The following is a 26,774-nucleotide window of genomic DNA, read 5'->3' on the forward strand; positions in this document are numbered from 1 at the left end:
CTTTTGTGTGACTTGGTAAATGAGCCTTATGGTGGAACATCAGAATAAACAGAATGGCTCAAGCCCAAGGATGAGCGAGTCCAATATCTTGTCTCTGAGAGTGGCTAGCACAGTTTTAGAGAGAGGTATAAGCACATGGGAAAGCCTGTCCCCCGGGGAAAACTGTTTTTCCTACTCCAGGATGGAAACTTTGTTTAAACTTTGAGTACACCTCTTTCTGCCTGTGCTGGGTTTGCCAAAAGCCTGTAGTCCTTACTTAGACAAAACTCAGTGGGAAAGGAGGACAGTACCTTGGGAAGTTCAGTTCTCTTGTTGGCAGTAGCAGCTGAGAGTACTTGCACTTCTCAGGAATATGCCTAAAACAAGACCTGCAGGAACTGACAATTTTCTCATAAATATGCTTTTGTATTTTGCTTGCAGAATGGAATTCTCATTCAACATGTCAGAAAACAAATCACAGGCATTATCTCCAAATTCATCATTAGTTTTGCAACATTTTTAAGGAGGCTAGTACCCTAATGCCATAAACATGTTTATAATATTTAGCTTACACACCTCAACTAGTGAGGTATCCATGGTAACTGTCTCGCCTATACGTGGTACTCTAGTCTGCCTTCCCACACAGGTCAGTGTGCACACATTCATACTGACTCAGTTTATTGTGCCTTCCACATCAGGCAATTTTAACAAGGAGCTGGCTCCACATTAACACACACAATTTCATATTTAATTAGCAGCTTGAGCTTCTCCATTTTGCTAGCAAATGTAACATGCAAAGCCTGCCATTGTAAATACATCTGTTGCCCAGATCCACTCAAATTAACCACAAGACTGTGCTGTAAATGTTATTAAGGCCTGACTGCAAGGCAATTCAAATGTAAAGCTGCTAGTGTGACATTAAAGAACTTCCTAGGCGTTTCAAAGTGAACTTTAGAATAGCAGCACTTCTGATAGGATCTGGCTCTGAGTGGTGTTGTGTCTCCCAGTTCTTCTTGACTTCACTGGGAACTGAAGGAGCTTTACTCATTCAGTGTGATGCCCTACAGTAGAGGCAGGCAAGGTACGTTGTCCCAGGGGCTGGATCCTGGTTCCCAAACCTTTTGGTCCAGCCTGTGGTCCCTTGCACTGGGACCCCGAGGAAGGCTCTCTGCCTGCTGCAGCTTGAAGCTGCTCAAAATGGCTGGTGAAAACTGGCCACTGGGAGCTGTGATGACTGGGCTAGGGGTGGGGGCAGTGCATGAAGTTCCCCTCCCACAAGTGTCTCAGGGTTCAGAGAGGCACGTGCAGGGAGAAGCCAACTGCTTGGAGCAGCCTGGTGCAGCCTGGTGCTGCAGCAGGTAGGGAGCCTGTCTTGGGTCCTGCTGGGCTTTTGGTCAGGAGCTGCCTAGGTAAGTCCTGCCCAGCCAGATCCTGTCTCTGACACAGAGCCTCTCCTTTCCCCCAGTCCCTTTGCACCCTGCCTGATTCCTCTGTCCAAGGTCACAACTCCCTCCCAGATCCTGCACCTGCTCCTGTGCACCTCCCCCAGGCCAGAATCTTCTCCTGCACTCCAATCCCTCCTGGTTCCTGCACCCCAATCTCCTGCCCCAGGTCACAACCCCTCCCTTCACCTAGACCCCCTCCTGGAGACCCCACACTCTCTTGCACCTCAGTCCCCTATTCTGAGCTCCCTTACACATCCAACCTCCATCCCAGACCTTGCCCCCTGTAGAAAAGAGCAGCCCTTGACCACTCACCAAAATCTTGGAGTGTCCCCAAACCATCAAAAATTATTGCCCACCCTACCCTAGTGTCTTGCCTACATACGCAGTTTGTGTTTCCTTACCAATCATTGCTGGGGGACAGGGTGTGTGTGTGTGTGTGTGTGTGTGTGTGTGTGTGTGTGTGAAACTGTCCCCATTCTGCTCAGCAGGAGCCTTTTGCCTGGTGTGTGTGTGTGTGTGTGTGTGTGTGAAACTGTCCCCATTCTGCTCAGCAGGAGCCTTTTGCCTGGTGTCAGCAATGTTCATCGGTAGTCTCCAGGCCTGCATAACATTGGAATGCCACATCTGGGTCTTTTCTACATTTCCAGTCTTCTCTAATCTCCAGCCAATCCCCTAGTCCTCCATCGGTCTTTTCCATCTGCTCTGGGCTGCTCTGTAAGTTCATTCCTCTTATCTCCCCCCTCCCCCACCTCCACCCATTTCTGAAAGACACACTGAGAATGGGATGCCATGTTCCTTGTTAGCTGACTGCTTGGGTGGCTGCCCAGTAGAGAGTCCGGTGCTGCTCAGCTGATTAGCAGAGTGCCCACAGTAGCCCAGAGTGGGCAGCATGTGTTTCTATTGGTGGTGCATGACCCCATATGCTTCAGTGCACATAACAATATTTATTCTGCCCATGAATGGGGAAAAAAATGAAGGGAATCCTGATGAGGAGCTGTGTGCAAAGGGGAATGTTTGCTGGTCAGTTTAAAATACAGCCACGCCACTCACTGGGGCTCCGCTGTCCCCCAGGTGTGTCAGAGTTGGTCATCAGGCTGCATGTGTGTGGTACACCTACATAAGTATCACTAGACGGAGGTGAGGAACAGCAGAAGATGGGTAGCTTCAGAAGGGGCAAGATTAAAATTTGGGTGAAAACAAAGCAGAAGTACAATCCAAATCCTCAGTCAATCATGTACAACATCCCTCCGGCCCCTCCTCCTTAAATCTCTGTCATCCGGCTGGATGTTGGTAGCTCTGGACATAAAAACAAGAATGTTAATACTTTCATAAATAGCCCCTTTACCATGGGAGACAGACATTAAGTATGTAGGCAAAAGTGCCTGTGTAAGTGACTTCCAGCCTTTAGCAGTTAAAAAGCCACTTCATCCTCAAGTGGACTCCAGGAGAGACAGGAAAGAGTTTAACATGCATAGGAGACAAGGGAGCATAACAAAGTCATAACACAGTTGTAATTAATCAAAAGAGCTGAGTAAAGGGACAGTCTGGACAGTGTTATTTAGGGCTGAATAAGAGGCTGTGCATTCACAATCTGTCACCAGTCTTGAGAAGTCTGGGGCTGTTGCTGTCACTGCCATTCCAAGATGTTTTTCAGCATCTTTCATTGTGTGACGGGACTATGTATTTTGGATTTACTTGTACCAGAAGAGAAAAATCAGCTATCCTAGGTGAAAGAAAACTGGGAAATATGATGTCTGAAGATTGTGGAGAGTACTTGTGTGAGAAGCTATGTGGGGATATTTGGGTATTTCTGTTTACACTTGCCTTATTTCAGGGATGTTAAAAGTTGTCTCACTAATGGTAGGTTATTTCAAAATGGCTAACCTAGCTACAAGATGCAACCGCTATTTCTTATTTCACCTTTTGTCTTATTGAAAAATTGGTAAACCTCATTTTATGAGGAATTGTTCCTACTTTGAAATAGGGCTGCTAAGATAGGGAATAGTACCTGTTTAGAAATAAGCCATAGTGTATCCAATGGCTCTATTTCAAAATAGGCTCTATGGCCGTGTCAGTGCTCCCTTTTGGAAGTGGTATGTAAGTGCTGCAGATTGGACATGTTATTGAGGCACTGATATGAATATTCAGTGCCTCATTTGCATAATGGCAGCCACCCAGAGTGTCAAAAATGCTGCTTTCAAATTGAAAGCTAGCTATGTAGATGGGGTTCCTTCAAAAGGGAACCCCGGTTTTTGAAGGCACTCTTCATCCCAATTTTTTCCTTGATTTCAGCTATTTACATCTGACATGTTTTTGTGTTATAACTATAGGGCACCTGACACAAAAAGGAGTTTGAGGAGTCACAAGGTTATTTGGATAGGATTTTGGTACTGCTCCCCTTATTTCTGTGCTGCTGCTTGTGGCAGCACTGCCATCAGAGCTGGGCAAATAGAAAGCAGCAGCTGCTAGCCAGGAGCCCAGCTCTGAAGGCAGAGCTGCTGCCTGCCAACAGCATTGCAGAATTGAGGATGGTATGTTACAGAATTGTTACTTATACTTCTGCACTGCTCCTGCAGAGCTGGGCCCTCAGTGGACAGTTACTAGTTTCCAGTGGCTCAGGTGTGAAGGCAGCAGTGCTAAAGTAAGGGGTAGTATGGTATGGTATTACCACCCTTGCTTTTGCACTGCCTTCAGAGCCGGGCATGTGGCCAACAGCTGCCACACTCTGGCTGCTCAGCTCTGAAGGCAGCACGGAAGTAAGGACGGCAATACTGCAATCCCCCTAAAATAAACTTGCAACCCCCCTGCAGCACCCTTTTGGGTCAGAACCTCCAACTGAGAAATGTTGGTCTCCCCCATGAAATCTGTATAGTATAAGGTAAAAGCCAAGAAAAAAACAGATTTGATGGACCATGATACAATTTTTGTGGCTGTGAATTTGGCTGAGTCCTAACTACAGGATTTGCCAGATAGAATCAGAATCAGATCCAACATCCATTATCCTGTCCTACGATAGTGGCCAAAACCTGTTGGTTCAGTGGGGCTGTGTCTACACGTGCCCCAAACTTCGAAATGGCCATGCAAATAGCCATTTCGAAGTTTACTAATGAAGCGCTGAAATGCATATTCAGCGCTTCATTAGCATGCGGGCGGCAGCGGCGCTTCGAAATTGACGAGCCTTGCCGCCGCGCGGCGCGGCCAGACGGGGCTCCTTTTCGAAAGGGCCCCGCCTACTTCGAAGTCCCCTTATTCCCATGAGCTCACGGGAATAAGGGGACTTCGAAGTAGGTGGTGTGCTTTCGAAAAGGAGCCCCGTCTGGATGCGCCGCGCGGTGGCAAGGCTCGTCAATTTCGAAGCGCCGCTGCCGCCCGCATGCTAATGAAGCGCTGAATATGCATGTCAGCGCTTCATTAGTAAACTTCGAAATGGCCATTTGCATGGCCATTTCGAAGTTTGGGGCACGTGTAGACGTAGCCTGGAAGATGCAAGAAAACCCACAGTTGGCAGAAGTAGGGTTATCTGTCTTCCATTATAGTTGTATGCTAATCTCTATGAGTAAGAGATTGGTTTAAAATCTGAAACATGAGTGTTGGAAGGCAGCCAAAACCACCTCCTTGTTAATATATTAACTAATACACTGTGGACATTGTCCTGTCCCTCTTGCTAAATTCTTGGCCTCAGCAACTTCATGTGGCAATTAATTTGTCTAAATCTGTCTTGTATGGAAGAGCATTTCTCTTTTAAATGTGACTGCTCCATCTTGTACTAGTAGAGAGAAAATGGAAGTTCTGATCTAGCTTTTCTTTACCATTATTTTGTATACTTCTGCCATGTATCCTCTTTGGTCTTCTTTCTAAGGTATGTAACCCAGTCTTCCATTCCTCTGAATGAGAAAGGTTCCTTATCATTAATCATTCTCATTACCTCTCGGAGCCCACTCACATTTTGCAATACCATTTTTAAGATGGGGGCGGTCAGTATTCCACACAGTATTCTAGGTTGCAGCACTGATTTAGCGCCTAGAATTAGTTTGTTTGGTACTGTTCTCCATCCTCATGTAAGCTCTTACTAGGTCTTCCACAGAGCTGTTCTTAATATGTATTGATGAGGGGCTATATTAAGATGTATGGGTTTTGTTAGTACATTGTAATAAGAATAGGTACACACTTCAGCTTATGGTGGCTAGCAAACCTTATCTGGATGTTGGATAGTGTTCTGTCAAAGCATTGACTGGATGAACTTTAACCAATAAATGGCTCAGATTTGGGGTTTTAGTTGCTGTTAAACCTGATGATGATGCGATGCATGTATGGCCATTTGACACCTCTGTGATAAGTGGTGATGTCGTTACCCTGGCAACATAGGCAATGTCACATTTTACATTACAGAGTCTCTTGGTAAGGATTCCTCCAGTGCATGGGTTGGTGTATACCATACAAAAGGATTCTAGATAAGCCTTTAATGGTGTGCAGTTTCTTGACTATATTCTGAAACAATAATACCGTATAATAATGTCTCTTTGGAATCCATAAGACTTTGAACTTGACTAGTAATGGCTCCATAATAAATATGTATTAAAATATGTTATGGTAGAATGGCTACTGTACATGTGCAACAGTCTTATTTCTGTCTTAAATAACTCAGCAGTATTAGCAAATGCTAAATGTTAAAACAGAGAGCTTAGTATTCTGGGATAACAGCTTGCATATTATATTTTATATAAACATGAATCTGTCTTTTAGCTGTGGGAATGCAAAAAAACCTAACACAGATGGATGAAAATGTCTCTCCCAATTCCCCTCAATCCCCAAATTAAAATTATGGATTTAATTTCAACCAAAATGTTCATAATATTTTAGAAGATATTTTTGTTCTGAAAACTGATTTGTTTAGTTCAAGCTAGAAGAAAACTTTGGGGGCTGCCTTTTCCTCAGCTTGTGAAAAATAGTATTTAGAAATGGCAGTCACTCCTGAAATACCACCATCTAAAGACTATTGAGTCTTCGCCATGGCAGCCAGTATAATATGCATATTATTGAAAACAAAATGTTTGTTAAATATCTCAGTTTCACTTTGCAGCTCTGGTTAATAAAAAGATTTGCAACATCTTTGGTGTGGATTTATGCTAAAGAGAATCAGCGTTATTTCAATGACAATGTTTGGAAGAGTTTATTAGGTTTATTTGTTTAAAATTATGAAACGCTAGAATCTGAGAGCAGGAAGCAAATACCAGGATCTGACTTAGAGAGGATGAAAACTGCTTCACCAAGATTTAAATATGAAGAACTCTTGCTAGTGACAGTATATTTACAAATCAAAATGTTATGTCATTTGAATGTGAAGCACCATTACTCTATACCTTAGCTGTGCTAGGAAAAGGCTTGGTTTACACTAGACCTTACAGTCAACTACAGATATGCATTTTAGGTTGATTACTATTTTTGGTTCTCTGTGCCTTAAATATCAAGTCTGTTCTGGTATGGCTATGATCCGAAGAAGTGGGTCTGTCCCACGAAAGCTCATCACTGAATAAATTATTTTGTTAGTCTTTAAAGTGCTACTGGACTGCGTTTTTGTTTTAATAGCTATGGGAATTGTGTAGCTAGAATCGATGTATCTGCAGTCGACTGTAAAGTCTGCCCTCACTGAGGGAGGTCAATGGGAGTGTTTCTCTCATCAACCTCCCTTACGTCTTGTGAGAGCAGAGGTACGGGGGGGTCAACTGCGGACCTCAGAGAGATTGATTTAGCGAGTGTTTACCTGACGCACAAAATCGAAGTCTGGAAGATCAACCTGTTTCATGGTAAGTGAAGACATACCCTAAATCATTGCAGCTTTGTAAATTAGTATCCAAAAATCAGGTCACATCCTAAGACAGTGATACTCACACTGAGACTTGCGAGCTATGGCTGGCTTTTTAATGCATCTCCTATAGCTCTTTGTGGCGCATGACATAAAAGCACTTTGTGATTTAATTATTAACCAGTATAAGTTACTAACCAATCAGGATGCTTTTACTATGATATCAGCCAGCAGTAGCTGATAAAAAAAAATAGGTGTGAGACTATTGCCCCCCCATCCATTCACAAATATTAAACAAAACATTTAATTCACAATTCTGTGGCTCTTTCGGATAATGTTGATCACCAATTTGGAGTTTGAACCACTTAAGTCTATTATTGTCCTAAAGCATTCAGATTGCTTCTGGTTAGTGCTCAACTGCCATTCATTTTAGAGGAAATTGAGGTAACTCAGCATCTCTCAGAATCTGGTCCTTCTCACTCCTGGAGGACAACCATGCCAATTATGTTTCTTATGTCATAAAGAATTAAGGCTTAAGATATCCCCTATCCTTAGCCCTTCAAGCTACCCTGAAACTAATGGAGGCAAGAGCCCAAAAAGAAGTTAATTATGAATTTGCTCAAAGCATACTCCCTTTCTAAAAGGGGCCGTTCACCTTCTGGGTTTTGACGGCATGGTTTTGGCTTGTAATTTAAAGGAGTCATTAAACCTTAGTTGTTTGGGCCCCATCATTGGCTCTGTGATGATTTACTGAGCTGCTTCTTGAACAAGATAAGTGGTGCTTTGCTGCTTTGGAAATCATAGCCAAGTGTCATTCCGTCCATATAGAGTTACTTGAAAAAGAACCAGATTGCTGACCAGGTCATGCAGCAGTGAGGCTCCAAGCAGCTAGCCGTGCACAATAACAACATAGCTCATTCAGGACACTCTCTGGAATTTATAGTCAGCATTGTCCAGCCCCCTGTACATAAACTCATACCTCAGGCTCGAAAGTCACAAGGTTGGCTTTAAAATAATGAGATTTTAAAATATATATATTTTAGTTCTCTATTTGCCTTGTTTTTTGAGAACTTAGGGTTAATAATTTCAGGCTTTTCTCTGCAACCGTGAGGGCTAGAAACTTCAATGTTTTTGCATGTTTGTAAGAGCTGAGATTTTCATGTGATCATGTAACTCCGGAGCTGGGGTGTTAAGCAAAACACCAAACATTGCAAGGCTCATAATAGAGTTGTGAGAGTTGACAATAACACATACCCAGGGAGGAATACAATACAGGAGGAAAGTTCAAACTACTATTGCTTCATCAAGGACACTGATTAACTCATACTCAACACTCATGGCAGTTATTAAAGACCCCAGGCCTGATTTATTGCTCAGTCAAGCTAGTGTGAGTACAGTGAGGGGTAACCACCAGGAAGCTCTGTACAGCTTTCTGATTCTTTACCTGCCACTAACCCCAGGTGCAGGTTACAGCAGTGAGCACATTGCAGTCTGGCCAGTCTCATTTCCCCACCCCTCTCAGAACCAGACTTGCATTCTGTGCTCAGAACTGCAGTGAGGTCATCATAGGTGCTGACTGTACTGTAGAAGGAAATTGCCTAGTCCCTGGTAGCAAATTTAGTGAGTCTCTTCTTACACTGCCTGTGCAGTGCAGAGAGAGTGAAGTGGCAGTGAGAATCTGTGTCAGCTGCATACTTCAGCATAACATCTGTTACCTACAGCGTACTGCGTTGCTCTGAGGCCCTGTCCATGCTGCAGTTTTTAACTCACCACGTTGGCTCTGAGCATTTGGCTATGCACACCATGTATTTGGAAATGTTAGTGTAATCTTGGCAATTTAGGATATTCCACCCCAGCCAGAAGCCTAGACTAGCATGCATTTGTTTTCTTTACTCATGTCAGCACTGTGACTTTTATAATGTGGATGGACAGGAGCTTCTAAATATGTTTATGAATTTTCTGGCCGGTTATTCCTGCTTTTAGTAATCAGAGAACATCCCACAGTGCATTTCTATGCCTTCTGTTGGCATTGCTCTGTGGGCATGGTCTTCAGACACTAGAGTAAACGGAGATTTGTGCTCCTAAGTCACTGAGGACCAGACTTTCAAAAGCATTTACATGCCTAAAAATCCAGCTAGATAGCCAGTGGGCTTTTGGAAATGGTTTGATTTCAAAGGGATTTAGGGATTTTGACGTTTCTGAAAATCCCAATATGCATTTGTCTGCATCTTTGGACACTTAATACATTTGAAGATTGGGCACTTTTGAAAAATGTATCCTCTCTCTCTCCCCCACCTTTTAATGCACCCCATTATTTAAAATTGAAGTCTGGACAGGGTCTTCTTGGAAATTGCATCCACACATGTTTTAAAATGGCATGTGATAGATAGATAGAAAGGATACTCCTTAACAGAGAAATAGTTGTCTCTATAGTCTCGGTGTATATCCAGTAGATTCTTTTGCAACGTAGTTAACTTTTAAGGGTTAGTCCTCCAGTTAGTATCTCAGTATACAGAACTTCCCTAAACACCGTTGACCACCACTGAAATAACCACCGTTGACCAGGTACCACTTGTAAATATATGGGAAACTATTCACCATTAGAACTGTGTGAAACTCCCACAATGAATCCCAAACCAGGGAAATTTCAGTGTTTAGTTACTGAACAAAACCAGTGCTTGTGCTGGGCTCACTGAAATGTTTACAGAGGTTAATGAACCTGTGGTTTGAAAGAGCAAAGCTGGGTTACCAAAATGTGCGGGTTCCTCGGAATGAAGATCGGGACATGGGGAATTAAAACCCATTAAAACGAATCCTGATGAAAGTCGGTTCTGACTCTTGCGATTATGGAACTGATGAGTTATACAAATCAATGGACCTGTTGGGTGGGTGAAATTGACAAAGATGCCCTCTGAATCAATTAGTATCAGTAGGGGGAGATCATCATGGGTCTGATTCAAAGTAGTGTACTCTCTGCCTTGTGAAGCTCCCGCTGCTTAGCGTCCATTATCTAGCAGATCCAGTACCAATAGTACTTTACCATTGAAGTTCCACATAACAGCAACATACTGAAACAGAATAATGTGATGAAAACACTTTTTAGGTATTCCTGTTATTTTTTTCAAGCTACCTATCTAATTTTACCCTTAAATATCAAATCACAGTAGTGCTCATAAGTATGTAGCTGGAAATTAAGTGTGTGTATTAGTAAACATTCACACTGCTGGGGCACTTAGGCATAAATTTTCCTAGCAGGGCATGAAGAGTTCCTCACACGAATCCTGTTAAGAAATAATCGGATTTATGTGGAGAACTCCCTGTGCATCACTTTGAAAATTTACCCCCTGCAGTACGAGTTAGATTATTTTAGCCTTCAGAAATTATACATTTCAGATGCAGTCTGTTTCTATAGCACATTATTGATGCTACTGACATAAATGTGGCTATGAATAAATCTTGATTAGGAATCAGCTGGTTTTCTGTCAGTGATTAAAAAATTGGAAGAACACCAAATATGAACTTATTACAGTGCACCCTGGTATTTTATTGTCTAAATTGCACAGACTTTAAAAAGTGTGTAGGTATAAATATTGACCTGTTTCATGTATGCAACTATGATTTTGCATAGAAACAAATGCAATCAGGCAAGCCAATGGACTTGGAGCTCATATTAACAATAACATCTGATGGACTAATAATAGAAAAATCTAGATTCCACAAGGTCAGTCTATAATTCAGAAAGGCTTGTTCACAGCAACGAGTGCATATAAACTGCAGTGCCCTAGTGCTGAGGTGCACATTTCTTTAATTTATATTCTGTGAAGCTATATTTATAATGGAAATGCTAGTCTTTTATCATTTAGATTATTTTTAATACTTTAATTTGAATAGTAAATTAATTAATATTTTTGTCATGCACTTTAGTTTGTATAAGTTACCCAAACATTTTGTCACACCTGATTCACTCATCCCCACATTAGCTGAATCCGCAGCTTAATCATTTAGCAGTTCTGATGTAGGCAACTTGGCTTAACAGAAGTGGGGTTTGATACCAGTTTTGTGTAGAATTGAAGCAGAGCTTAGAGAGAATTAAGAGGTGTGGGTTGTCAATTCTGGTATGTATTTTTGTTTTTCTTTGTACCGTTATGTATACATTTTTGCCAAAGTGAAGTACAGATCTGCTTCTTGTATTGAAGTTATTGCCAAAGAAACTTCCTGGCCTTAGTGGAGGCAGGACTGGATCTGAGCTGTATATGACATGACTTTTTAAAGTCATTCTCTCACCATAGCGGATGAATGCACAGGTGCACACGTTTGCTTATTGGTATCAAATATTAATTATCAGTTGAAACCTCTCAGTATTGCCCCGTTTATTACTGATGGGAACATCTTGTTTATAAACAGAATCTGTATTTTTGCCTGAATCGCACTTTGAGGAGAGCATTTTTCCATTGACTTTCATGGATGGAGCTCATGAGCCCATGATTAGGACATGGAATGTCTTCTTGGGTCTGCCATTTACTTACTGTAAGTTATTGGGTGCCTTTGTGCCTCAGTTTATCCATGTCTGAAATGGGAAGATAAATAAGTTTAGCTATTTTACAGGAATGTTGAGTCTTAACTAAAAATTATAAAATTCAGAGAAAGTTGGTGAATAGGAGAGGTTTTTACAGAGGTGTTACTGTTATTACATACACAGAAACTACATTAAAACATTAAAGTTGTAAAATCATAAGTTAGGAGATGCCAGATTTGGCTGCCTGAGCAAACATAATTTGGTCCCCTTCTTAGAATATGGTATGATACAGTCCTTACATGATGAAGTTTTTTTTTTTTCCACAGGACCTCTGCCTCATTCCATTCAGGATGGTCAGTGCTCACTTAAGGAGCAAGTTGTTCAATATTTTTGCTTTCTCCTCATTTCTCGGTGTTTGGCCTCACGCCTTATTTGTGCCATATTATTCAACTCCTGCTCTGAAGACTGAGTTGCTAAGTTTCTCATGGGTTTTATGACAGCATTTGTCACTAGAGTATCTGAGAGCTTTATACAGATGAATTAATTAATTTTTTTCAGTACCCCAGTGAGACGCAAATGCAGTATTGTTAACATTTTATAGCTTGAGAACTGAGGCACAGAGGTGAAAGTCAGAAGTATCCCAGTTTGGGTGCCCAGTTTGAGATTCCAAGGGCCTGATTATTCAGTGTTCTTTGTGAGATACAGCACTTTCATGTTCATAGAGCAGCTTCCGTTGATTCCAACTGCAGTTGTAAGTGCTGAACACTTCTGTGTAACAGACTCTGCTCCTGAGATGAGGCATCCAGAAAACAAGGCATGGGCAATTAGTGATCACAGGAAAAGTTGTGTTTAAGTGATGTGCCCAGCATCCTAGGGGAGCTCTGTGGAGCTCTGAGGCCAGAATAGGAGCCCGAGCTTCATGTCCATGTTTAATTACTTGAGCCACATGACCACCCATTCCCTTTCAGCAATCCCCTACTTCTTTCACTGCCCAACTTTCACCTGAGGCAACAAGTGTAGCAGGGGTCCAGCTGACAACAGCCTCCTTCACTATACACCCCTTACTCATCTCTGGAGCAGGATCATCCTGTGCACTGAATGGACAATTGCAGGTTGCCGTCCTGTATGTGGATGGACAGGAGAAGAAGGTGATATAGTTTACTGGGGGTTCACAAATATTTGCTGACAGCAGATGAATATAGGACTCAGGAATGTTGGGAAGCCGTATTCTAGAGGGTGCCGTCTTTTCCACCCATTGCCTACAGGCTTCCTTCTGATCTGTCCCCTCCAATATGTCTCCTCTCCTGTCCCTTCCAACCTCTCTCTGTCTCTGACTTGTTATCTCACTTCCATTTTCTTTACTAGCCAGTCCTGGTATCTAATTCTCAAGCTTCTTATTCCAGCCCCAGTCTGGCCAGTCTGTTTCCCCCTTCTAGCTCCTTGTCTGAATTGTGTCCCCTGCCCACATTCCCCATCCCTACTGACTCCCATCCTCACTCCCAGCTTTGGTTGTTCAATCCATTAGCTGCCCATGAGCACAGGAGAGACAGATTTCATGCTCTCAGTTCAGGTGCCATTCCTAGACCCAGACTCAGCCCAGCCTGCAGAAACCTAGAGCTGCAGTTGCGGGGGAGTCATGTTCAGACCAGGCCCCGGGTGGAGAGACTCTTCAGGGAATTTAGCTACCAATGTCTGAGAAGTCTCTGTTGAGAATATATGAACTGTGGGGTTTTGTTTTGTTTTGTTTTTAACTTCCAGAGGCTTATCAGTTGGCCAGATAGGGAAAGATTTTTCAGGTGAAAGGCAAACTCTCTTTCACACAAAGCACCTCCCAGCTGCCTGCTCCTCTGTGACCCCCACATTTAAAATCCCTGCTGTAGAGCTTCTCAAACAAAAGGCCACCAGAATGTTTTAACGTGGATAAAAGAACATCTCTTTCCCTAGCTGCGTTCTCACAAGCAACTGCAGTGCTGCGCCTGAAGTCATCTAAAAACCACTTAGCCTGCAGCAGACGCCCAGGCTGGAAGATTGAATGGTTGGAAGAACTATAAGCAACTGAAAACTGTTCCTTTATAAAAGGAGATGTTGGGCAACCTTTATAATAGGCCACGCTACTAGCATTGCCTGCGATTACTGAAGCAGAGCAATGGCAGAATAGGTATAACTCCACCCAACTATTTTCCTTTAGTCAGACTTTAGCTGGAAGGCAATTAAATATGAGGCATATTGGATTAAATATTATGTTGTATAATAGTAATTACAAAGTATGGAGTGAGAGCAATAAAATTCCCACCTATTTGCTTCTCTTGAATCCATTTTTCCCCATTGGAAGTATAGGCTCATCAGCAGTGGCTATTTAGATCTCCAATAAAGAAATATTTGTGAATTGTTGTTGCTGTCTTCTTTCTCGTGCCTTTTCCCACCAGTAGCGTTCAGTAAAGACAATGCAGTGCCATTCACAGACAACAGTAAGACTTATGGTTTATTGTGTTTCTTCAAAGCTGTCCTCAGCCTGTTCTCGCTATTCATTACATAAGTAGTGAGAAGTCAGCTGAGTTCTGTTTATATACCACTTCTATGTATTAATAAGAGCTACAGGAAAAAAAAAATCCATTGCATCTAGCATGTGGAAGAATCAGTTAGGTAGGATTTCAGTCCAAAATGTGAAGAAATACAATAATGTGAAGATATCACTGCATCATATGTCTTGTTTTCTGACTTTGTGCCTGTATATGGACTTGTGGTAATGCTTGTTGCAGGCTGCTACTTCCAATTGCATTGGTGATTGTGCATTCTCAGCCACTGCAAGGTCTGTTTTGGTACTGAGCAAAGGAAACTGTTGCAGGGATATTGCTTGTACAAAATGTTTGGTTGTCTCCTTTGTTTCCTTAGCTTTCCGCATCCACATCACAGTCCTGTTTTTTGACTGATCCATTTTAGTGTGCCTACAAAAGCCCATTGAACAGATAGGGCTCTCTCAATGCGTACAGGGATTATCCAGTTATCTAATCCATAGTGGGCAGCATTTTTGCTGTGAGCAGGGGCTATTCAGCAATTTCTAAAATGGTGATCCGCGGAGTGATGTTGTGGGAGCTTAAGAACATTCTTGGAATTTTGCACATCTCAGGATTCCCAAGGCCCAGTCAATATGGATACACTGCAGAGACTCAGTGGCAGAATGGGTGATGTGGGAGAGTCATATAATTGTTAAATGAGGTATGTGAAACTCAGGAGGAGGCTGAAGATATCAAGACTGCAATCATATGGGGCAAGTTTGAGACTGCATTTTTATCCCCGCTGTCGTGGAGGTAAAGGATTTCTTGGTCATCCTGCTTTTCAAAAAAAAAATGTCCTTGACGGTAGACATTTTGAGATATTTAAAAGCTGGCAGTTCAAAGCCTGAGATTTGTGAGAGTCTGAGAGGGGGAGAAAAACAGACAGAAATCAGGAACTCTTATAATCAAAGCCAGTAGATTCTCAAAAGAAATGGCATCAAGGATCCTGTGAAATTAAATAACCCTGAATATTCACAACTGTACTCAAATTCATGCACAATATTCCTTATGTGGTATCTTCTGAAGACTAATATTATTGTTCTATTAATATTATATATTTATATATTATAATAGACTATTAATATTCTTGCAAAATGTATGTATGCACTAGGCATTAAGAGTTATGAATATAGACTAGAATTTAAAACTAAAAGCTGGGTCTACACGTGCCCCTTCCTTTCAAAAGGGACATGTTAATGAGCGGGTTTGAAATATGCTAATGAGGCATTGCAATGAATATGCAGCGCCTCATTAGCATAATGGCATCTGTGGCGATTTGAAAATGCAGCTTTTTGAATTGTGCACCACCTGTGGAGACGGGAGCTTTTGAAAGGACCCCCCCCAGTTTTCAAAAGCCCTTCTTCCGATGCACTTTTGAATCTCCACAGCTGCCATTATGCTAATGAGGTGCTGCATATTCATTGCAGCATCTCATTAGCATCTTTTGAACCTGCTCATTAACATGCCCCTTTCGAAAGGAAGGGGCATATGTAGACAAAGGGAAGGAGTGTGTGAAACAGGTATGTTGGGGTGTTAAACAGATCTGTTGTAAGCAAAGACTTGTTTATCTCATTTTGTGTATAATTAGTGGAAAGGGTCCTTTGAGACAACATGGGGCTTAGATGGCAGAAAAAGGAACAATTTGGATTTCAGCAAACACAACTGTTGGAAGGAAGAGCATGGAACCTCCTTCACCACCAGACTCCATCACCTCCTCTATTACATGAATAAATGTTTCTCTGAAGGATAAGCCTCAGAACAATCCATGTCAAAGGTTCACAGGAGTGTAAAAGAAAGAAGTAGAGAAGGTCTCTCTTATTCATCTTAAGAGGATAAAGGCACCAGCATCTTGACAAGGGTCAGTCAACATCTTGCTTGAAGACTGGGGCTGAGAAAAGCGGTCTTAAAATGAGCCTTAAACTGAAACTTGCTAGACTAACTTTGAGACTTGAGGTGCATATTTTATTTGCTTTGTCTCTTATACTTGGATTCACTTAAAATCACATCTTCTTTTCTTACTATTTATTATTTAAAACCAATCCTGGCCTGTTTTTTAAACTGAACTATTTGGTAATTCCAGTTAAATTAGCAAACTGGTGAATATTGACTCCATACAGGGGAGCTGAATCTTTAATATTTAACCCAACCAGGAGAGAACTGGACAGTGTCAGGACACACATTTTGGAAAATTTCAGGATGGGGGTGTCTTGGGGTCACTCTTCAAGTAGTGCAAGCTGGTGTGTTGCTGACAGGCTGCTGGGTCAGAGCTCCTGGATCATAAGTGCAGCTATACACAGACCCTCGAAGTGTGACCTGTTTGTGAGTGGCCCAGATTGGGCGCCACAGCAGTGGAGCATTGAGGCACACCGGAGTGCTGAGAAGTGGATGACAACCCCTTACTGATCTGGGTTGCAGCCCATTAAATGGGACATTGCATAGTTACTTCCAGAAGTGTCTCCATAGCACTGCTCTACTTCTGTCTTTGAAGAGGACAAGACAGGTGAGAAAGGGAGTGGGATATCTCAGTGGTTAGAGCATTGGCTTTGTAAACGCAGCATTGTGAGTTCAGCCCTTGAGGGGCCTTTCAAGGTTCTGGGGCAGGTTAGATTTAAAAACAAACGTGAGAGATGGTGACAGTTCCTGCTGTGAGAGCTGGGGACTGGACTTGATGACCTTATGAGGTCCCTTCCTGTTCTATGAGATGGGTATATCTCCATGTTTCAAAGATGATGAAGAAGAGGTTTCAGTTACTGCCTCCTGAGCAATAGGACTGAAGATGTAAATCATTCATTCTAAATTATTAGTCAGATATTATTACAGGGGCTTCAGCAGATTTTTAGAATGAGGATATTTTGACTGAATAATGGAACACCTAATTTTTGACATTGACTTTTGTTTTTGAATTTATTACACCAAAGCCTTTTGGTGTTCTTTCTCATGACTGTGCTGAGACTTTTTGTATATTTTACCCTGGCACTTCAACAGTTGTAAGAACATTGCATAGGTTGCAGTTTAGGTTGTTGTCAGAGACAAGAAGTTAATCAAGTGGTCTGACAAAGGCTGTCCTTTTCCACTCGATGGTGTTTGAACATTCTCAAATGTATTGCCCACTCTGGGACAAGTCCCAGGCTATGGAAATGGGAACCTGGAGTATCTGTGAGTTGCTGAAGATCATCAGCATGAATGAGTACGCATTTTACTACCTCAGTGTAAATTTTGGCTTCATAAAATGAGAGATTCAGATCTTATGGACAAGGACATAGCTATTGTTTTGTACAGGCTGGCTACATGTGTAGACTATTGCAGCTGGTACTTGCTTGGTTTTAACAAGTCCACTGTGTCTGAGATGTGTATTGCAATAAAGTCCTGCAGCAGTCTGTGATTACTGTTAGAAATTCTGCTGAGCTAAGGGGTTGAATGGGACTTCCCAGCCATTTTGGAGGCATTGCTAAGACTCACTTGCCCTGTTTTGCCTGCCACAACAATCACAGTGTGTGTTAGCTGGAAAGTCTACTGCCCCATTGTTATGCAGGAGCTGGAGACCATTTCCTGATGCATCAGATTTTCAAAGTGGTTAGCACAAGGGATGGAGAAGAACTGGTAAATTTTAGCAGTGTGAAGTGAGAATAGACACTGTTCACTTGGCGATTCTTTGAGACCAGGCTTCACTTCTTTGGTTAATGAAACCTAAGCTGGATTACATCAGCACCTGCCAAAGTAATCACTGTCTCATGAGGAGTTTAGTCTAGTCTGAAAGTATTTTATGGGCAGGTGAAAGCAAGATGAAAATGCCTGGTGAAGTTCAGTGAGAAAGATGGTGCCTGTGTCCTCATTCTTAATTCCTCGTGTCATGGTTTGTAGGATGTTTATGAGAGGTTGTTTGCATGGAGAGAAGTACAGTATAATGTATGATTATTGTTTTACATTTAGAAGTGGAGGGACAAGGAAGCATAGAATGTTTTGGTAACAGCCTTATTAACTAGTTCTTTGTCATGCCTCTCTTTTTGATTCTTCAGATACTTTGCAGCTTCAGCTAGTTAGTTCATACAAATGATGGAAAAAGTTTTTATGTACCAATCTCACACACAGCATGGAACTTTGGAGAGGACTATACCATAGGATGGGGTTTCCAGCTTCTTGTGATGCTTAGTTTTGCTTCTATCCATTGCTTCATACGATTCAGGATTATGTAGACACACAATATCAGGAAAGTGGTATGATAGTTACTACGCTCTATTATGTCTTCTTTTTTGGTCAGAGCAGAAAAAATCCCGTTCTCCAGCCCTCCCATCAATTACTAGTTATCCATACATTATAAATTTTCTGTTTAAGATCAATATCATGTTAGCCAATCCTTTTTAATAATTATACACAGACCTCGTCTATCCTTGATGCTTTCCTAGGCTTTATTTTCATAACTACATGTACCACTTTCTCTCACAGGATTGATCACTCTGTAATTTTGTTGTTGTCCTTTATTATGAGTGGCTCTGATGAAGTATGCCAGTCTGGCAGGGTATCTTTTAATATCATCACCTTCTATGAGGGCTCAGCCATCATGATATTTTATTATGTTAAATTGAGGGGGGAAAACATTTTGGTAAGAAATCTGATCATTATGAACACAGCATTTGTATTATTACTCTTTTTATAGTTCTCAAGGTGCATACATTTTGCTCTTGTGTATTTGCTTGTCTCATCTACTCTGCTCAATTCTGTCTTACGTTCTTCTGTCTCCAACCCCTCTTCATTCACTTTTTATAATTTGTCAGCTCAAACACCTTCTCCTTTTAACCCAGAACCTATCAAAGAACAGAAGCAGAACTAGCACCACAACGAGCTGGTTTTAGAGAGGGCCAAGGTACACAGGTGACCAAATCATGAATATCTGGTACATCACTGAAGATGCAGAGAGCACATTCACTCACTGATTCTGTGCTTCATTGACTTCTCAAAAGCAGTTGATGTCATCCAACACAGCCATCTTTGGAAAATGCAGGCAAACGTGAGGATTCCAGAGGACCGCACTGATTGTATCAACAAAAACAGGCAGTTGTACAAACAGGAATCAGCAACACAGAGTGGTTTTCCGTTGGGCAGGGTATGAGACAGTTTATTTTGTCTCCAAGGCTTTGAGGCAGGATTTTTTATGAGGCAAACCTGTAAGGGTTTGACAGTGTGGAACTGAAGTGAGATTTCCATCGGTGGATGCCTAATCTCACACAAGCGGATGAGCTGATGCTCTTTGCTTCAACCCCCAAATAATGCAACAAATGTTGGAGTTTGTAAAAACAGTTAATGAGGAATATATACTGTTCCTGAATGCAATGAAAAGAAAATGTGTATATGTGGACACAACTACTGAAATATGATGCAAGCAGGTGTCATAGTTAATGGGCAAGTTGTGGAGGAAGTAGATGAATTTAATTTTCTGGGATAATATATATCCACTGATGGAGGCTATTCCAAGGAAACTGGAGAAAGACCTGGAAAAGCTCACTCAGATATGGCCTCTCAAGAAATTGTGCAGCCCATGGCGTTGCAAAATATCTAACTGCGCTATGGGTGAAAAGTGTACTTTTTTGAAATGGGTGTGAATTCTGAGAAGTTAACTTCTTTTCTTTTTCTGACAAGAAAAAAAAATTTAAAGTTTTTAACAGGTGATGTTGGATAAGAGCCCTGCATATCCTCAGGACTGCAAAAAGATGAAGGCCTATGTTGAAAATATTATGGGAGAGAAACAGACCCTGGTAATATTAGGAGTAGGGAGGGAAATAACTTTGAGAAAGCTAGTTATTATGGAAGGAATGGCCAAGGGAACATCCATAGTTAGGGACAACCAGGGAGGAGATGAATGGTGTGTGAAAGATCAGCTGCTCAGTGCTTGAAGCTAAGAATGGGTCATGAAGGCTTCAGGAAATTCTGCTATCATGTCACCAATATTCAGACATAAGTACACTAATTGACTTATTTTAATGTTTCCCCATCCCTGGATTCCAGCCAGGCACTAGATCTCAATGCCACTCATTTCAGATTTGGCCTGGCCACCCCTCCACCATAGTGATGGAGGAGTGGCCAGACTAGAGTGCCACTGTATCTCTGTGTGCAAGGAAGTGCTCAGAGTGTGGAGTCAGACCAAACTCTCTGGGACAGGAGCCACCTCTGTGGAATGCATGTGGGGTGGTCTTGTTCTTTTATTCTCTTTCGCCAACCCACCCCAGAATCTCCCCTCTGCACCAGAACTGAGATTAGCATAGTGGTGATGGGGTCAGGTTGCATATATGTAATGGTGGGGTGTAAAATAAGATTAAATGTAGTTAGCAAATTGCCTTATTAAAGAGTTTGGTAACCACTGCTCTTAGGTAACAGTCTCTGAGTGTACGCGGCTCAGATATACAGCATCAGGCAATCTGAGTAATATGAGATGACTCAAGCACAGGGGGTAGGAGGCAGCACAGCCCATGATAGGTTGGACTAAGAAAAAAAGAGAAAACACACATCTCTCTGACAATCGTATTGAAAAATATACAGCTTACAGACGATGATTAAAACAGTTGATTGATTTTTTTTAATTAGTGTATTGATAAGCAGCTTAACAAATCTCATGGCAAATTCTGAGTTGAAACCATAGTTCTCTCAGGTACTATCACCATTTATATATTTACTGTTTTATGTAAAACCTGAGTTAGTGGAATATCACTGTGCTGCACAGCTTGTTTTCCAGAAAGCAGAAAGTGTCAGCGACTGTAATGTGTCATGCTGTTTTTCCATCCTTCTCCTAAAGGGCAACACTTTAAGGAAAATACTTCTAAATCGTTACTTTAAAGGAGACTATGGAAGTGGTATGAATGGGCCTCTGTCCGGCAGCTACACCAAAACTGCGCAAGCGGGAGGTAAATCAACAATGATCATTTAAGAAAAATAAAATATATGTCACCTGATTTTTCTACTCAGGTACATGATAAATGCTAAGGGGATTTGGTCAGTACATAAAGTGCAAACAACTGTTGACCAGATGGGAGAGGAGCAGAGCCAAACTGGGTTAAATTGCTTGTACCTGTGTCACAGTTGGATTGTGTTGGCAATCCCAAAGTATAAAAAATAAATATACAGCTCAATCCAAATTCAGACTGGCTGTGCATAAGCACATGCCAGAAAATCTTCTGGCAGTGTCAAGAGCAAAGCACAGAAGTTCTCCGCACCTGTCCTGCTGTCCCTGGAAACTCATGGAAAGTCTTCAGGGCTTCACAGACCCTTCCCTATCAAAGCAACTGAGGGGTCTTCAGAGGGGTATGATGTGAAGGTCTGTTTGTAGATAGTAATAATTTAAGCAGTCAGGAGGAGGAGGAGACCGTGCAGAGCACCAGATCACGATGCTACTTGTGCAGCATGCACTTGATAGGTGCTTATTTTTCTGGGCTACATATCCAGATGCTGTTCCAAAGTTCCTATGTAAATTTCGAGATGTTGGCCATATGGAAATACTTACCATCGATACCCTGTGAACCATATTCTGCTATCAGTTAGACCTTTGTAACCTCTTGAAGTCACTTGGTTGCAAGTGTGCAAGAGTGGAATCCGGCACTGTGCATCTGTATATGTGTACAGTTAGCTCATCTGTTAGACTATGTCTACACTGCAAAAATAACTTCGAAGTTGCTTACTTCCAAGTACAGCTTTGAAGTAACAGACTTCAAAGTTGAGCATCTACACACACCATTCTTTGAAGTTAAACTTAAGTAGGGCACTACTCCATTCCTGGGAATGGAGTAGGGACTTCAAAGTTGGGCTCCCTTACTTCAAAGTTAACTTCAAAGTAAGGGAAAAAGTGTGTAGACTCTACAGGCTACTTTGATGTAGTGCCTAACTTTGAAGTTAGTTCCTAGTGTAGACGCACCCTTAGTGAATTATGACGGTGTAGTGGGTGTTCATTCTGTTTAGCTATGACATGCAAGAGTTCTGAAGTGTATATAGGCCACAGAAGAATGTAAAATGTAGCTAGTACTGATACCACATATGAAGGATAGATACATTAATATTATGTCACTTGAACAGTAATATGGGTGGTTGTGGAGGGGAAGTGGGTAGTTTTTGTTTTAGGCTTGCTTTCTAAATTATAAACACTGGTCCCATCAGGACTGGATGACTGGAGTACTAGAGAAACGGTGACCTCATAAGAGTGACAGCTAAGCTATGAAGAAAGAAAACCTTAAAACCTTTTTGGTTTGGTTTGGTTTGGTTTGATTTGATTTGATTTGATTAATACCTGTTTAGCTTAAGTGGCGAAATAACACTTTGAACAAAGATAGCCTTTTCTTCAAGATCAAATACTCTTTCCCCTACGCTTAAAGTCTCAGAACTCACAATAAAAAACCTTAAGCCCTCCCAAAGGTCCTCTAGCAAAATCAAGGAAGACAGAATTTGACATTCCTGAAAGCTTGTCTACAATTAAAAGGCTGTAGTGGGATGTGTGTGATGCTGCTTACACTGATGAGAGGGCTTTTGCCACAAGCATGTGTATGCCACCTCCCTGAGAGATGGTAAGTGGATCGTCAGGAGGATTCTCCCATACATGTAGTGCTGTCTACACCCAGGCTTAGGTCAGTTTAGCTGTGTTGCTCAAGGGTGTGGATTTTTTCACACACCTGAGCGATGCATTTATGCTGACCTAATTTCATAGTGTAGACCGGGTCTCACCATTTCAATACCACATTTACAGGTGCATAAGATGTATCATTTTACTGTAACAGCCTAGTTAAAATGGTACAATTGCCTTGGTGTGGATACATTATATTGATAAAAACATTTATGCCAGCACAACAATAATAATAATAATGATTCCAGGCTCTTATGCAGCTTCCACATAAGGGAAACTGAGTAAGCAGTACTTCATATGGCACTTGTTATGCCAGTATAAATGTGTCCAAAGTGTGTGGGAGTTGCGGTAGGGAGGGATATATTTTTTAACTGTTTCCACCCTGTAACCAAGACTCTTTTCACACAGCAAAATATGAGCATAGATAGATCATGCCTTAGGTTTAAATAAATAAATAAATAAATAAAACCAAAACACACCATCAAGATAACTGTTCTCAACATGCTAATAATTCTTTATATAACAAAGATGGAAAAGAGGGCATGTAAGTTTGTCTTCAAAAGCCCTAGCAGCTTACCTTGAAAATACAGAATAATTCAATAAAAATGCGTTTCTCTGAACAAATCACTTAGGCTCAATGTTACTGTGGTTTGATTTTGTTATTTCATGTTTTCTTATGTGTTTTATCCATCGGGCCCAAACCTGAAGTCATTATTTATGCATTATTTTTGCAGAATTATCATTTAAATCAATGAGAGTTTTGGCTGAGTAGGAATTTCAGGATTAGATTTATTGCACTGCTGCTGTAAATTGAACATTTTAGAAATTGATATCCAATTTTAAGGTAGTTTATTTTAACAGCTATACCAGATATGAATATATGAAATGTATATTTACAGGTGGTTTTTCAGGACAAGATTCAGATAAGTCTGGGATATTGATGTCTGATATTCAGTGCCGCCTGGATAAGGAAGGTGCATCAGAACTAGTCATAGATGTTATAGTAAGCACCAAAAATGACAGAATTTTCTCAGAAGCCATCTTACTTGGTATAGCATTGCTTGAAGGTGGAAATACACAAACACAGGTATTTACTTATCATCCTTTGCTTTTGAAACGCATGTAATGTGGAGACAAATGGAAATAATTTTTTTCAGTGAGTTCTGTTAAAAGTTTCTTATGAAACAATGTATTATTATAATACAAATGCCAATATACTTGTGCTAATCATGCAATATGCTATTCTGTAGACACCTCAAAAGGGCAAAACACTTTTAAACTGTCTCTGTGTGTGCATCATAGTACTATTTTAACTTGTTCTTTGCTCTGTGACCATATGAATTTTATCTCTTGTTACTTCATATTTGTTTCTGAATTTTAAGAATTTTGAAAAGTGGTTTTAAATAAACCATATTGTCAAGTCAAAAAACATCAGAAAAATTATTTTCTCAAAAAGTTTAAGAAAACTTCTCAAAAGCGTCAAAAACTAAACTGATATAGAAGTGTGTGGTTTCAGAAGACCACTAATCCATTTTGTAGATACTGTATAGGTAATATTTTTAGCTTAGCATTTCTAATTTTTGTATCTATTTTCATATAAGATCAGTCATTCTGTTTCCTGTTGAAAGATAGAGTTCCTCTGGAAAACATCTGTATACTGGAGTTTGAGAAGTAGCATCTGACAAAGAAGTCTTAAAGAACTTGCATATTTTAAGCGATAGTACTACATATAAATTATTATTATTGTTTTATTATTAAATGGGAATGATAAGTCACTAGAACTGTTAGAAAAATGGGAAATTTCAAAAAATAATTTCACTCTTTCATTTCAAAATTTAATATTCTGACATTTGAAAAATTGCCTCCAACTGGTAACTAGTATAAGATTGAAAATTCTCCCTTTTTCCCCAAAATTTCAAAATGCTATTAAAGTTTCAAAATTTGAAAATTTTTAACCCACTCTCCTTATTAATCTATAAAAGAATTAAGCTGCCAATACACAGATAATGTGTATAATTTAAGGATAATCTAGAAATTGCTTGTTTTGCTGAAACTGTTTCTCTCCTTGTTTAAAATACTGATAGCCAAAAAATACCTTTTTTTGCAGTATTCTACTTATCAGCAATTAAAGGAGCAAAAAAAGTCAGAAAAATTCTTTAAAGTTCTGCATGACCACATGAAAATTGCTCAGCAAGAAATACGATCAACTGTGACAGTCAACACTACTGATTTGGGTAGCAAGAAGAAGGACGATGATAGTGACCTAACTATATCTGTTCCAAGAAGGAGAGGTAAAGGGGGATTTCTCTAAACAGAGGTGAAAGACATGCTTTTTTATATGAACAGCATGTATAGCATCACTGATAACATATCTGCTTTTCAGAGCAACTGCAGCAGAGTCTGGGCTGCTGAAATAAGAGTAGCTGTTTGGAAACTGAACTTATGCAAAGAATCATTGACAGTTAATTGCCCTTGTCTCTAGATTTTAGGCTAGATCCTCAGCTGAATAGATCCAGATAACTCTGTTAAAGTTAATGCAGCACGCCGATTTACACAGGCAGAGAGTTTGGCTCCATATTTTTATACTAGCAGAAATAAAGCTGAAACTACTAGTGGTGTTAGTAAAAGAGTTATTTCAACATAGAAGCAGAATTCCTCATCTGCGTTTTATCCATTGTTCTCATTATTTATCGTATGTGGAAGAAAGATGGTGGGTTTTTGTTTTAATTTATTGTTCATTGTTGTTTGAGGTTATTTTGGAGCATGTTATTCTTTTATGAACATTACTCTAATTACTTTTTATATGTTGCTCAGAGATCTTTGGACATTGAGTACAAAAGACAACTTTTAGTGCTGCTGTTGTTTACATATTATTTAGTAACAAATTGAGCCAGGGTAAAATTAGAATTATCATCTTAATTTACAGTAAGGGATTCAACACTGCACTTGAAACAGGGCATGAAGGGGCAGTTAACAGAAGCATCTTCTGCAACATCCAAAGCTTACTCTGTGTATAGAAGAGAAATGGACCCCGAAATAGATCTTATGGGCTCAGGAACAGATGCCGCAAACACAGAAGAGAAGTCCACAGAGGAAGCAGCAATGAGCCCTGCTATTGCAATCATGCAGCCGATATTGAGATTTCTGCAGTTGCTGTGTGAGAACCACAACCGAGAGCTCCAGGTATGGTTCTGCACAATAATGCATATGTGAGAACATTATGCATTTGTCTTCTATTTTTGTATTTTCTCACTTCTGAGTATTTACATTTACAGTGGCTTTTTTAATGGTAAAATCTTCACCTGTTCACAAGGCAAATGGAAAATTACCATCAAAAGGGCAAAGCTATTCAGGTGTTGTGGCTGATCTTTTATTTTCCAGAACTTCTTAAGAAACCAGAACAACAAAACAAATTACAACCTGGTGTGTGAGACTCTGCAGTTCTTGGACTGTATTTGCGGAAGTACAACCGGAGGGCTGGGCCTGTTGGGGCTATACATCAATGAGAAGAATGTAGCCCTGGTGAACCAAACACTTGAGAGCTTGACTGAATACTGCCAAGGCCCATGTCATGAAAATCAGGTAGCTAGAATAATCATTTTTTGATGAGGAAGAATTTACCCGCGTCACATAACCCTTTCTTATTATTGTTCTTAATAATTCAAGATCTGATTCCCATTGACTGGCTTGAGCATATTGGAAGTCATCACAAGGTTTAAGATGCTCTTAAGAACACACTTCTGTTAGAGCCCAGACATGTTTCCTGTAATCAGATCTTCTGTGTGCTACATTCTCTCAGATATAGGTGGGGTGAAATCCTGGTCAAATTGAAGTCAATGGGAGTTTGACTATTGTCCATGTTAGGGCCAGCATTTCACCC

General features: G+C 40.8%; 1 protein-coding gene across 3 annotated transcripts in view; it reads left to right on the top strand.

The window, feature by feature from the left end:
- The window catches only part of ITPR2 (inositol 1,4,5-trisphosphate receptor type 2), a 340,554-nt gene that overhangs the window by 226,961 nt on the left and 86,819 nt on the right, over positions 1–26,774 (top strand). For all 3 annotated transcript variants that reach the window (XM_075004401.1, XM_075004407.1, XM_075004412.1), the window contains 5 exons: positions 21,083–21,191; positions 23,794–23,981; positions 25,002–25,185; positions 25,821–26,077; positions 26,276–26,476. In XM_075004401.1, coding sequence (XP_074860502.1) covers positions 21,083–21,191; positions 23,794–23,981; positions 25,002–25,185; positions 25,821–26,077; positions 26,276–26,476 — 939 coding nt within the window. The remainder of the gene's footprint in view (positions 1–21,082; positions 21,192–23,793; positions 23,982–25,001; positions 25,186–25,820; positions 26,078–26,275; positions 26,477–26,774) is intronic.

Source organism: Carettochelys insculpta, chromosome 1 (genome assembly GCF_033958435.1).
Source record: "Carettochelys insculpta isolate YL-2023 chromosome 1, ASM3395843v1, whole genome shotgun sequence".
In the NCBI taxonomy this organism is placed as follows: domain Eukaryota; kingdom Metazoa; phylum Chordata; order Testudines; family Carettochelyidae; genus Carettochelys; species Carettochelys insculpta.